The sequence below is a fragment of the Colias croceus genome, chromosome 15 (assembly GCF_905220415.1).
Source record: "Colias croceus chromosome 15, ilColCroc2.1".
Lineage (NCBI taxonomy): Eukaryota > Metazoa > Arthropoda > Insecta > Lepidoptera > Pieridae > Colias > Colias croceus.
In genome coordinates, this window is record NC_059551.1 from 7,465,081 (window position 1) to 7,478,810 (window position 13,730).

Sequence of the window (13,730 nt, forward strand, 5' to 3'; positions counted from 1 at the left end):
TATCTCCATTTGATTACAATCTAAATTATAAAATCTGAACGACCTTTCTTTACGATGCTTATCAAAGGTGTAATATATTTGAGATATAAAAAAGTGACCTTAAGATCGCCTTTTTTACTGTTTATTATGTTTATAAATTATAATAATCCTTTTTCGTGGGTGATACACGACGTAGTGATGTGTCGTGTTATAAATCCGTGCTTGAAATCTTGTAGTAGTTACCTAATACCTATCTAGTAGAAGAGGAAAATGTTTATAAGTTTAAAGATTTGGTTTGATTTGAAGAGAGAGCTCTGTATTTTAATTAGATCGCATTCAAAATTTCGTTTGTAATTTCTGTAGTTTTATAAAATTCAACAGATCTGCCTTGTTAAAGGCCACATGTACAAGCGTAGTTAATTATTTATTTATTTAAAGTAATAGCACAGAATACATAATAGTAGCTAAACGCTCGTAATAGGTAATTGTCGTTGATTAATATTTTCCAATAAACTGATTGATTTTTTTTAATATACTTACTTAGCAGAAGGTAGAATGTAGGCTTAGGATGTTACATAATAAATGTAGTATTCAGAAGAAAATTATTTGCTATAACAAAATAACTGAAAATATGCTATTTAAACATTTCAACACAAAAGTAATTGTTTATTGAAGAGCGAGAAGTTATAATCTTCATAAAAATAAGAGAACAATGTTATAAACGAAGAATCGTTAAATTTATCCAGCGTAAAAAGTAAAAGTAAAATGTATCAACTAATCTAACATCTTACATAACACAACTTTCAGATTTGTTGGTTTAATCCATAAAAAACTATAGGTATTAAAAAATAATATACGCGTTTTGATAAGTTTCAGCAGATGATGTTTCATTTATGTATCCAGGAAAAATCTGTAAATTTTTTGTTACATTGTAATATTATGGATATTAACAACAAATTCAAATTCAAATTGTTCAAACAAGTTTAGTTGTGTTGGTGATAGCACAGGTTATTTGATCAAATAATATCATTAAGATAAAATTTATACTTACCATTTCTTCTCTTTCAACATTAATTAAAAAGCTTTATGCCATGATCAATTATCAGCTAAAACCCTTATAGGATATACTGTAGGTAGTCTATAGACCAAACATAAAATATAACTCATAATAATCGACTCTATTTTTATTTCAAATGGTGATAAAGTTACAACCATAGTTGTTTATGTTCAAGTACCGTTTATCAAACACGTAATTAAAATAAATTAATAAAATGAATGGACCTTGATCGCACGAGGTGAAACATTTGGTTATTTATAATTATTATCCGGTTTATTTCGCTTCACTTGAACGCGTCACGATTTTCATTTTTAAAACCTCGTGAGAGATGCACGATGCAATTAAGATTAGTGTTCATGTATGTGTCAGGCTTTTTTTTAATGTTGAAAGCGCGGGTTTGAGGCGTGATAGTATAGCTCAACTTCTCAAGATATCTAGAAAACGGGGTTTATGTTATCTGCTATTATAGAAGATAGAGAATAAGGAAAATGTCTGAAATATTTTATAACATCTTGAATATAAATTATCATGGATTTGTTGAGATATGAGAAAAGGAAAACTAGCCCAAAAATGCTCATCATGCTTATTTTATCTACAACTCAATTAATTGTTATTAACTATAAAAATAATTTAAATTTAATTAATCCATCATGCATATCCTTGTCGACTTTAACTTTGCACTGCATATAAAAAGTCCATAAGCATCCTATTAAAAAGCATAGCATCGCTCCCAGTGTTGAGATATAAACGTAAAGCGGTGCGATGTCGATCTGTCAGTCCGTCGTGAGCGCGGCGCGCGACCCTGTCACGCGTTGTATTGCACGAGAATACAGGTACGAATTGTATGTAATAATTTAAATGCCTAATACCACAGACATGTATCAAGATAGACTAAGCGAGTGTATGTACTTCCCGTGTCCAAACTAAGCTTATGAATCTTACTTGACGCTGGCCTACACTCAGTCCGCGCTTGCAGTTCGCCAAGGAAAGACGTGAAGCTGAATAAAGTAAAATGCCGAATTGCGCCGTTATAAACTGTAGAAACTCCACAGCTGTGAGTTGCCGAGTTAGCAGAGATGTTTCCTTCCACCGGTAAGTAATTTTCTAATCAGAATATGCACTATTTATTTTAAAATCAAATAAAGAATATCTGTGGAAAACGATCGTGACAAACACGGATACCAAATCATACGAAATGATTCGGAATACATTGCGGCTTTTACTTGGCACGGTAAAGATCGCGTCGTATGATAACAAGCAATGAATAGCGTTTTCTCATTTTTCTGTTCTCATTTTTCTGTCCAATTTTGTGGTTAGTGATGTTCATTTGATGCAACAGTTCTCGATTCTAATCGATTTTATAATCGGACAGAAAAATGATAATTTGAAGGAGCAATTTTTCAGAAAAAAAGGCATAGATTTTTTTTGTCATTTAATACGACTTGACCTAGAACTTTTAAGTATTTTAATACAAAGGTACTAAAAATAAATATGGACATGGACGCCATTAGTTAAAGTGTCATCTTGGGAGTTTTTTAAGAAAACTCCTTATTGCTTAGACTATGTTTGTTTTTTCAGTTTTCCAAGTAACCCGAACATAAAAGAAAAATGGATCGATGCAACGGGACATAAAGATTGGTTTCCAACAAAATATAGCACAATTTGCTCTAAACATTTTAATGAAGCCAGCTTTGTTGAAGGAAAAAAGCTTCGACTATTGACAAAAACAGCCTATCCGACAATTGATATACTGAAAACGATATATACTAGAATCGCCGCGCGAGTGTCGTCCCTAATCGATTTAGCGTAAAATGAAATTCCCATCACTAAAAAGCACTCGTGACGTCATAACGCGTCAAGGTCAGTACAAAAAATATGACACGCTTGGTTTTCATACAGATCGCGGTACTTGCGTTGTCTACTTAATATACATGTCTGTGCCTAATACATTTTATTGTTATTTTGTAAACGTTACAGGGTAAATGAAAGAGCAAAAAATTGGGCAAATTTTTCAGAAAGGTACCTACGGTCTACAGCTACCTACATGATAAATGGCGCCATATATTGCTATAAAATTTTATCCAGCGTTGTTAGTTTTACAGTTTTGATAAATGTTCTTATGCCAATTATTATAGTCATCTTATAAAACATTAATAAACATTAGCCAAACATTAGCAGACTTGAAACAAAAACAATAATAATTTCATTAAGATTAATAATTCAAGAATATGAGGAAAAACGCTCATCCTCCCAGTCCGTGCCTGCATTTGGCTCGCCACAGGCGATAGTTTTCCCACGGTCGCGGCCGCTTCGTGCTCAAGTATGAACTGCCATTTGCATGCCCTCCCCACCGCATTACACAACCAATTTAACAAGCACCGCGGCTCTAAATCATTACTTATCACGCGTCACCTATATAACTCGGCCGGGTTACAGCCAATTCATTAGAGGATCCGTAGCGCGAATTACAGATTACTGCGTAATTGTGATGAATCGTTCTCGTATTGGGGTCTTGTTAGACTGAATGTAGTTTATATGATGATCATAAAACGTGAAATGTTTTGTTTTTATTTAGAAGATTATCATTTATCATGCTTAGTATATAATAAAGATCAATTATTGTGGTTAGTGTAGAAAATATTTTCAAAGATAAAATTGAACTGATTTAAAGGAATTTACTGTAAAATATCGAAAATCTTTATTAGTTCAATGGCTTTTGCTTATCACTTCTCTTATATTAATGCATTATTTTTAAAACTGTATATTCGAATGTGTAAAATAGATATGATAAAAATACAAACTGTATCACTACCGTTAAGATAATGTAATTTCAAAAAATCCGTTCAATCATTACTGTCAGTATCAAAATTTATTACCATTGCAAAGAATCATTGCATAATGTGAACCAATGATTGCACATCAATTATAATATCTAATAAAAGTTAATATAATTATAATATCGAGTCTACCGGAGAAGCAAAGGTTGTAATTACCACCCGTGCCGCCCATCCTCTTCATAAGGTCATTTAATATTAAATTAGTGCCTTTGGAACTCCAAATAGCTTGTATGCAATATGTAATATAATAAATTGAAGCTTTTTATGGGATAGTTAATCAAAATATAACACTAAAACAACGATTAAGATAGTGTTTTGAAATAGATTAAATATTTTCTTCATTTGACGCTCTACCTACATAATATATCTAAGATAGGCGGCTGCTCGTTTATCATATTATAAAAACAAATTTGTTTGTCTTATTACCTGTAGCACAGATAATATAATACTATTGTACCAATATGCAGATATCATTCAGAAAATTGTTTAGCAACAATTTAAACATTAGACCCGAAGCCCCGTAAGATAAGTATTTTCGGTAATAAAATAACTGCAGTACAAACATCTATTCAAATAAATATTGTTTCCGAAAAGAGTGTTTTCCTTTTTTGTAAGTAAGTCGCTTATAAACAATACATCAGTAAAGCGATTATGACCGGGCCTTTAAACCGCACGATAATGTTCAGCAATTTGTTTTCTAACGGGCACTTTTTAATTTGCCGTCTTCAAAGCGGTAACTTTCGGCATGCCCATTCAGAATCGTACACAAGCCAAACAATAAACGCAAATAAACATAAAATTCCGCTAATGGACCAAAAAGAATCACCAATTGCGCAAACAAAAGTAAAAACTGTTTCCTTATTGAAAACAATAAATCGCCGTGAAAGTGTACGGGCGAGTAAAACATTGGAACGGCGCCGTTTATCCACGGGATCGTGATAAAACATAAATTCATAAAAACCGAATGAGCTATCACTGTTTAAAATACAGCACTTCGCGATTATTGAGAAACCAGATCGTCTGACGTTCCCACGCCGTCTTTCCGGCCGAGGCGAATTTTGACAGATAACTATAGAATCACTAACAACGCGAGTACAGACAGCAAATGTTTTAAGATTAATGAAAGTTTGATTGTTATTGTACTGTTTGATTGATAACTCTGTTATATGCTGCAATCATCGCTAATTCGCATGTGCCCATTTCTTTCGTTGTAAGAGCGTATTCGGTTGAGGAAAATAGTTATTTAATGATTTTTAAATTATAAGAGGATATACCTACGTGTAAAACATAAGGAGCACCGAAAATTACTCTATAATAGTGTCAATTTATTCACCAAATATCTCGATGAAACTGCTCTACATAAGATTCGTATGGTATTTTAAACTTACAACTTAATAGTTGATTTTTTCCAATCACAACACAAACATTCAATACAATCAAAGACACGTAACATCTAGTAGTCATCTTTAGAATGAATAGACATATTTTTTGCCGACTGTACTATAAAAAAGTGGCGGTATCAATTAACTGCGGCGCCGCACATCGCCAGCGAGTTCTGTAAACTATTGATTCTGGTTTACAAGCCATTAACTGTTCTCCAAGCTTTATAAGTGTCTAAAAAAGCCCAATTAGCTCGTTATGGCGGGGTGTGCTTTCGCTATGTAAATAATGAACGCAATTTATACGGTTGATACAAAGAGTTTTTATATGATACCTACCTACAACTTTTTGCTAGATACTGGCTGCTTGTAATTGAATAAGTTGAAAAAATGTTGTATTATTTTAAAACGAGATGTTGAAGTGACATGTAGAATGCGCTTTATTAACTTCGATGCTAAGCTTCGATGTATATTGGAATGGAATTAGAATTCTTCGACTTAGAATTTAAGACATGTCTTGAAAATTGTTTTCCATTTAAATCTTCTCAACGTCGTTGTGTTACATTTTATACGATTTATCGCTATTTATATGAAAATTATTAAAAGTTATGACCAAATTCATCTACGCCAAAGCTTCACTTCGTAGAACGCATTTTGGTAGGGTAGCTCCTATCTTATATTATTTGTCTTATACCTACGCTTTTCATTTTAAGTTCAGGGGTGTTCCCGTGATATCTTAAATCAGTACTTTTCCCAGTGTAAGAAAGTGGTACATTTTTGCCACAGATCCACACTGGAATGAATATTGCTTTAAGACATCATGGTCACCCCCTCAGTTCCTTTCAACAACTTCCAGCATCATAATATTATTATACAACCAAATACGAGTATTTTTATTACAACCACTTCCGCGACCTCTGAAATTCCTAATTAACGTAGCGTGTTTGTTTAAAACAAGCTTCGGTTACATTCTGCGAGCCTGGTATTCAAAGCTCGTATTGTTATCATTGACATTGCTGTGAGAACTTGATGCGGCTAATTTCCCACGCGTGCCAGACAAGATAAACAAAAACACCCACGACTTTCGGTCGTCTTAATGAAGCAATTATGGAATGTACAGTTATAATTAAGCTCCTTGGGTGTCATGACCGCCTGGTATGTGTGCAAAATCCCGTAAATTGATGCCTCTATTATTTATTTGCGTTTAAATTGTCACCTAAGATGACTGCATACATAATTTAAAAGAATAAACAAATATAATTAATTGCTTATGTAACAAGCGAAATTGAAATCATAAACAACAATGTAGAGTCACTGACAGACATGCAGATATATAGGTTTAGAGACAGCACATAAACCTACACTTGTTTTAATTTACCTACATGTATTCATGGACATTTTTGATAATCTATTCATCTAGTTTATAAAATAGAGATTGTATCAGTTCAAATGAATATGTGGATAAACAAATAAATACAAATTTCATCATCCTCTGAACACGTTTACCACTTTATCTAAAAATCGGTTTATCAGTTTTTTTTTCGGTTTAGATCATTAAGAAAAAACAATAAAAAATAGGAATATTTCATTAAAGTTTTATTGCATGTTAAGCTGGTAAGTGGCAACATTGTGCAATTTGCGAAATTGAAAAAAAATAGAAAAAATTTGATGACCTGACGGATTTTTTATATTCATTAGAAATTTTTCATAAGCATTTGAATGGTATAAAACTAAATACGAAATTAAGTATTTGTAAAAATTAATAATTATGGTGGTCAAAGTTTGACAAATATTGCATTTAAAAGAAGCAAAATGCTATACCTAATTACGTTTGTGAGTCATTAATAAAAAATGGAATTAAATAATATGGTGCAATTTATGAAAAATAATACTTATAAACATAAATTAATTTTTCTCTAGGCTGATTTATTTATACATATATACCTACATATTATTTCCTATGTTGGTTATTACCAATTATATGTATTCAAAAAGGTTAAATAACAAAAAACTGTGATGAAATATCCTGTTATTATTATTAATTTCTTCAAAAGGTATGAGGGATAATATTTAAGAATGAATATACTTAACATATTTTAAGATATAAATTAAAATGAATGTAGGTGTTGCAATGAAGGAAAAGGGAGAAAGGCTAACCAATTTTAAATTACCAAGTAAAAATCCTTACGAAGGTTCGATAGAACGCTGAAAAATCTCAGGAAGATGTTTAATATTAAAGAAAGAAATGAAAGGTACCTATATGTATAATCGCTAATTTACAAAATAAAAAGCGTACAAACGCGTTTCTTATTTTCAGTGTTCTACAAGTGTTTTCAAACTCAAACTCAAACATTTATTCATTCAACTATAGACTTCCTTGGAAGTTTGGAACCATTTTTTTATCGTCAAAATTATTAGTTGTCGCAGATTCGGAAAGCAGTTTCTACACAGTATTTCACAGTATTACAATATCAATATTGTAAAACTGAAGAGTTTGTTTGTTTGATTGATTGAACGCGCTAATCTCGGGAACTACTCGTCTGATTTGAAAAATTCTTTCGGTGTTAGATAGCCTATAAAGGTTATAGGCTATATATCATCACCCTAAGACCAACAGGAGCGGAGCAATGCGGGTGAAACCGCGGGGCACTCCTAGTAGGAAAAAATTGTAATTGGTACCTACATACTGTGGTATCTACAGAGAATAGAGATGAGCCGGCAAGAAATTTTAGTTGCTCTTAAAAATCATGTCATTTTTTGTATATGTTATTTAACTTTATACATTAAGTAAGTATATGTACCTATGTAAGATGCGTTGTTTATTTGAACTATGCAATCGATAAAATCAAATCACTTTGCCCATAACACGATTTGATTTGCGAGACGAATCTTATATATCTTATGAATATATCTTATGAATCTTATATATAGAATCTTATTCTCTAAACTCACAAAACGGTACTAACATACATAAAATTTATTGTGTCATTTGTATCCGCATTGCGTCAATATATTGAAATTCACACAACGCTTTTTTGTACGGCTCGTGATCTGTGTGCGGTTAAATTTTTAGTTTTTACGGTTTTTCGCAAACGACGATGACTATTGCGAATGCACCCTAAATACCGACACATAGCAGACAATGACTGAATATACCTAACCTATTTTAAAATCTCATTGTTAAGTCTTATAAGAATTTTAACCTGTTTCCTTAAAATATTAATATCGATTTGGTTCTATTGTTTTATGTTTGTCACTTCAAAGCTGTTTATCAGAATGACCTTTTGTAAACTTCGATTTATAAATTGATACATATTATAATATTACCTTAGAATACAACTACTATTAACAACAATTATTACCTACAAAAATTCCGTATTTTTCAAAACTACAAAAAGGTTAATCTTTTTTTTTTCATATTTTATAGACACTCATAAAAATATCCAGTTTTATTTGTTAACTAACAACTTTGCATATTTTTAATTAAATATGTATATAATATTTTTATTGACAATTTTATTTTTATTATACAATCATATACCTCCTCGTAGTTTTCCAAGCTGTATATTATTAATAAAATGTATGGGACAAAACGTGCGTCATTGTTTAGTCTAAGCCCTTACTTCCACAAGCAATAAAATTAATCTTAGTTGCCGTTTCTTTGTAGACAAAATAATGAGACATGCAAATATTATTGTAAAATGTAATCACGATTATCCATGTACATAAAAATTAAAAGGTAAGCTGTAAACCGAAATTCGAAAAAAGAATGCCGCTATTTTTCTTCCTTTAGATTTAAAAAAAAAAACAAAACCGCTAGAAGAATAAGAAATTAAATTTTATAATCAGCCAGTTTTAAGACCTATAATAAATTATACAATTTCAATTTCAAACGCGTTTTATTATTTAATTACCTACGGTCCAAAAAGTTCGAATGACAAAGGCAAGTCCGAGTGAATAGAGAACCCACCCTGGAATTTGAAAAGAGCGGCTCGCGCCAATTTTTACCTGGCGGGAAAAAAATGTGTGGGCCATTTCATTATATTTCTTTAGGTCTGTCCCAATTGTTAGAGGATTTCTAAGTTTTTGTCTATCTTCAGTTAAATTCCGACAGAGTTCAGACAGCGGTATGATAAAAGTTTGCGCGCATAATGAAACCGTTAGCTGAAATTGCGAAGAACTGTATATATATATTTATTATTTTATGGGGTCATAATGTTTTATTTGTTAAGGTTAATGTTTTTGTCTAGTGTAATGGTGGTTTATTAATGTTACTCGTGCGGCTTTCCTTTGATTTGAGATTACTAGATAAAAGCTAGTGATAATGTCCAAAATGAGCTTTTAATTTGTTAGTGCTTAAGCAAAATGTTTTGTTACTTACATAAATATGATGTGATTATGTACCTACGTAATGTTTAAAATACACGTTATAGTAGTATAATCATATGGTAACATCTTAATGAAAGTTCAAACAAGTTTATTTTATTTAAGTATAATACAAGTACCTGAAACATAAGAGAAATACCTCGAATTAATCAATATAAATGTTATTGATACAACATTGCATTAAAACATGTTGTGCTTAAGTTTCCTTTTAAAAGTTTTTCCTCGAATTATCTTACCAAACACGTATCAGCGAATCGCGAACAAAAACCAAGATGATATTTCATACTTATATTTTCATAATTATGTACTGTGTATCCTGTGGGCCCTGGGAAAGTATGTTACGCATGTTCGTAACTTAATCGCTGCGCCACACGTGCGTTTGCGCACGCTATGAATGGCAGGGCGTAGGGCCGGGAAGGGCAGCGGGGGAGCAGGGCAGCGCGGGGCGGGGGCGGCGGGGCGGCGGGTGAGGCCGCCGGGAGTAGGCTAAAGGCTTTTTTCAGGCAGTACATACCGACGCGCGACCGGGAACGCGCGTGTCAAAAATCTTCCGCATACAAAATAAATTTCAAACCGTGATCGTGTCAAGGTTAGGCTCCATTATTTATGTTTACTTTATTTTTTCTTGTTGTTCAAATTCGACTTTAATTTCCTATTAATATTCATGAGCAATATTTTTCGCAGCACATAAATTAACTAATCATATATTATGGACGGTAAACATTTAAATGTGACGTGTTTATTTATGTTGTGATTTGTTCGGCAGATTGCACAATGGCTTCGGACCCGGCGCCCCTGTCGAAGACGGCCAAATATAAGAAGATTACAAAACCGCTTTTGGAGAGAAAACGACGAGCACGCATTAATCGGTGCTTAGATGAACTCAAGGACCTCATGGTCGGAGCGTTAGAGGTACGTACACTATACATTATACTTATTTAAGTTCAAGGTTTATATCCTCTTTAATATTTGTGATTAAAAGTCTAAATTTAAACTTTCACTCAGAAAAAAGTATCAGCGCTTTTTTGTAGTCATTAAAAGAGCAATCCATCTTCCATTAACACGCCATTTATTTTTATCACGAACCGGTCGTCCTTCTGTTTATTAAACAGTGCTTACTTGGGTGGGACCGCAAACTGGTACAAAGTTAGACCATTAATAACAACTCATCGGATTATATTAATGTGACGTTCATCTTCGCGTAACGTGAGAATCATACGCACCTGCTGCAATGTCTTATTGTTTTATTTTGTCCACAGATAGACGACGACAACCTGAGCAAGTTGGAAAAGGCAGATATCCTTGAGTTAACGGTTAACCATCTTACAAAGTTGCACAGGCCGAAAGACCCGATTCTAGAAGCGAAGAAATTTCAAGCAGGTTTTGGACAATGCGCGGCTGAAGCGTGTAGATTTATCATGTCAGTCCCAGATTTAGATACGAAAGTTAGCCAGAATTTAATCAGTCATTTATCTACGTTAATAACAGCACAACCTTTAACTATCCAAGTACCAGAGAGACAATCGTTTTCACCACCCACCTCACCTTCATCTGTGGTATCTGACAGACAACATTATTACAGCGATCATGAAAGATCTTCATCAGACGCTGAAGATTCAGTATACTCAGCTGAAGGACCTAAAAATTGGTCCTACGCTAGGCCCAAACAGCCAAGCCCGCCGATGCCGGGACTTTTAACAACGGTAGACAAACTTGTTCCACAACACAACACCGATTATGGTGCAATGAACGGACACAGAAATGGCGCTTACTTCAATCGAGTCCCAGCGGAAGCTAAAGACGTCATTTTGCAAAAAATAAGACAGCACATAATGGACAAGCGTGGTAATGAGAACGTTAATAGCGCTGACGCGAATGTTAATGCGGAACTGCCGACTGAACAGAAATACGTACACAGAGAAGAGACATATACGAATGATTACTCGTATTATTCACCCAACTATCCGAGCGACACATTGGATTTGAGAAAGGTTCGCTCACCGTTGAAATCGGCGGAATACTCACCGAAGGATACGCGATATACCAAAGAACCTGATACGGTTGTTGAAAACAAGGCTGATATTGTTAGCGTACCGGAACCGTGCGAATTGCCGATGGATTACAGCAACTTACCGCCAAAAAAGAAGAGGAAATTGATCGAGTACCAGGAGTACAAAAAACAGGAGGAGGCAAGGCGGCAACAAAACGCTTTTTATGCGGAGAAAAACGAGCGGCCGCGTGAAGGACCACCGGCGGATCACGAGTTAGACGCAAACAAGTGGCGCCCGTGGTAATTCTAGTTTTTGCCGCCATTTCATTGTGATAATATTAACTCTTCCATTAAAAGCTTTAATTTGTTATAAATATAGTGTTAAGTTTAGCGTTATTCCACATATGTGCCTTATGTAAATCGTTCGTTGTTTAAATTGCAGTGCCATGTTATTTTGATCTCGTGTCTTCCTTGATTATTGTCAGTAATTTGAGTCTTCCCTTGACATTTGTTTAAAAATAATTGTATTATTGTAATCTTAGATTTAGAAGTTATGCATTTTTATTTGTGTGATTTTTGTATATTTGTTAAGAGATTGAGTCGGAAAATAAATAATTTATAAACATTTTTCATATTTTTTTTATTCCTTTCGCACCTACAGCAAAATAAATTAGATGTTGAAAATTCAACAGTTTAATGATCAGTTCCAACAATCTCCCTAAAAAACCCTCTAAACAGGTTAGGTTCGAGGTAATTGTCACAAGAGCAATTCATGTTTGAGGACAACTTTATAATTCAAGTCAGGATTGAAAAAGAATCATTTACTTACATACCTATTTAGAACAACCTATTTAGAACAACTAACGTTACCTATACCTATTTATTGAATAAGTAAATTAAGATAAACTCAAAACTCAAACTCAAACATTCATTTATTCAATTAGACTACTATTTAGTAGCACTTTCGAATCGTCATTACATAAGTATTTTTAACATTTACCACCATAGATAAGTAACTAATTATAAATTAATATTAGGTATCTATAAATAAAAAATAATAGTTACAAACTTATTTCAACACTTATTATCAATCGTGTTTTAAATAGGTACCTAGTTAATTCAACTTTGAAATGATTTTATTAAAAGAAACTATACTATAACATATAATAGGTATAACTACCTATTAAGACGTTACTTTAAAAAGTAAGAAGTCTCCAGTTTGCTATTTAGGAGAAACCTGTTACATAATATTTTATTTCACTAAAAACCTTTTTTAAAATTTCTGTAAGTTCCACTACAAAAAAATATTTTTGGTAGTCGAATGCAGAACATTTTGCATATAATATACATTATACATCCTTGCTGATTGACCAAATTTTGTACAATGTAAAACTGAACTACTGAAATATTACAAACTAGTGGTCCGCCCCGGCTTCGCTCGTGGTACATACTTCGCAATAAAAGGTAGCCTATGTCCTTTCTCGGGTACCAAAATATCTCCATACCAAATTTCATGCAAATTGGTTCAGTAGTTAAGGCGTGATTGAGTAACAGACAGACAGACAGAGTTACTTTCGCATTTATAATATTAGTACCTAGGTATGGATTAAATTTTTCATGATTTTTGGAGTTTCGTTATTGTAAAAATAGTTAAATATACTATAGTAATAAAGCAGAAAAATTTGCTTGTTTGAACGCGCTTACCTACACTACTGATTTACAAAAAATATTTTATTTATTACTAGCTTCCGCCCGCGACTCCGTCCGCGCGGATGTCGGTCTTTGCGTGGATGGTTTATTTCTCCATTTTGAGTAACTCGGACAATGACATCTTATAAATATCTATTGGACCCAAATACGGCTAGGTCTATAATAATACGCAACGTGTGTTCGCGGTACTTACTACAGAACAACGTCTATGGATAACTGAAAAATTGAGATTAATTTTTTTTCTACGTATTTTTCCAGGATAAAAAGTATCCTATTTTACGCCCAGGATAATAAGGTATAATTATACCAAGTTTCATCGAAATCGAACCAGTAGTTTTCACGTGATGTCTTCACATACAGACAGACAGACAAAAATTTTTTTAATCACATAT

General features: G+C 33.1%; 2 protein-coding genes across 2 annotated transcripts in view; both read left to right on the forward strand.

Annotated features, from left to right (window-relative positions):
* The window catches only part of LOC123698106 (SET domain-containing protein SmydA-8), a 542,384-nt gene that overhangs the window by 231,445 nt on the left and 297,209 nt on the right, over positions 1-13,730 (forward strand). The window lies entirely within an intron of this gene.
* LOC123698118 (hairy and enhancer of split-related protein HELT-like) lies at positions 10,132-12,225 on the forward strand. The gene is made up of 3 exons (XM_045644715.1): positions 10,132-10,227; positions 10,405-10,550; positions 10,898-12,225. Exons 2-3 carry the CDS (start codon positions 10,413-10,415, stop codon positions 11,930-11,932), a joined length of 1,173 nt encoding a protein of 390 aa, XP_045500671.1. The 5' UTR covers positions 10,132-10,227; positions 10,405-10,412; the 3' UTR covers positions 11,933-12,225.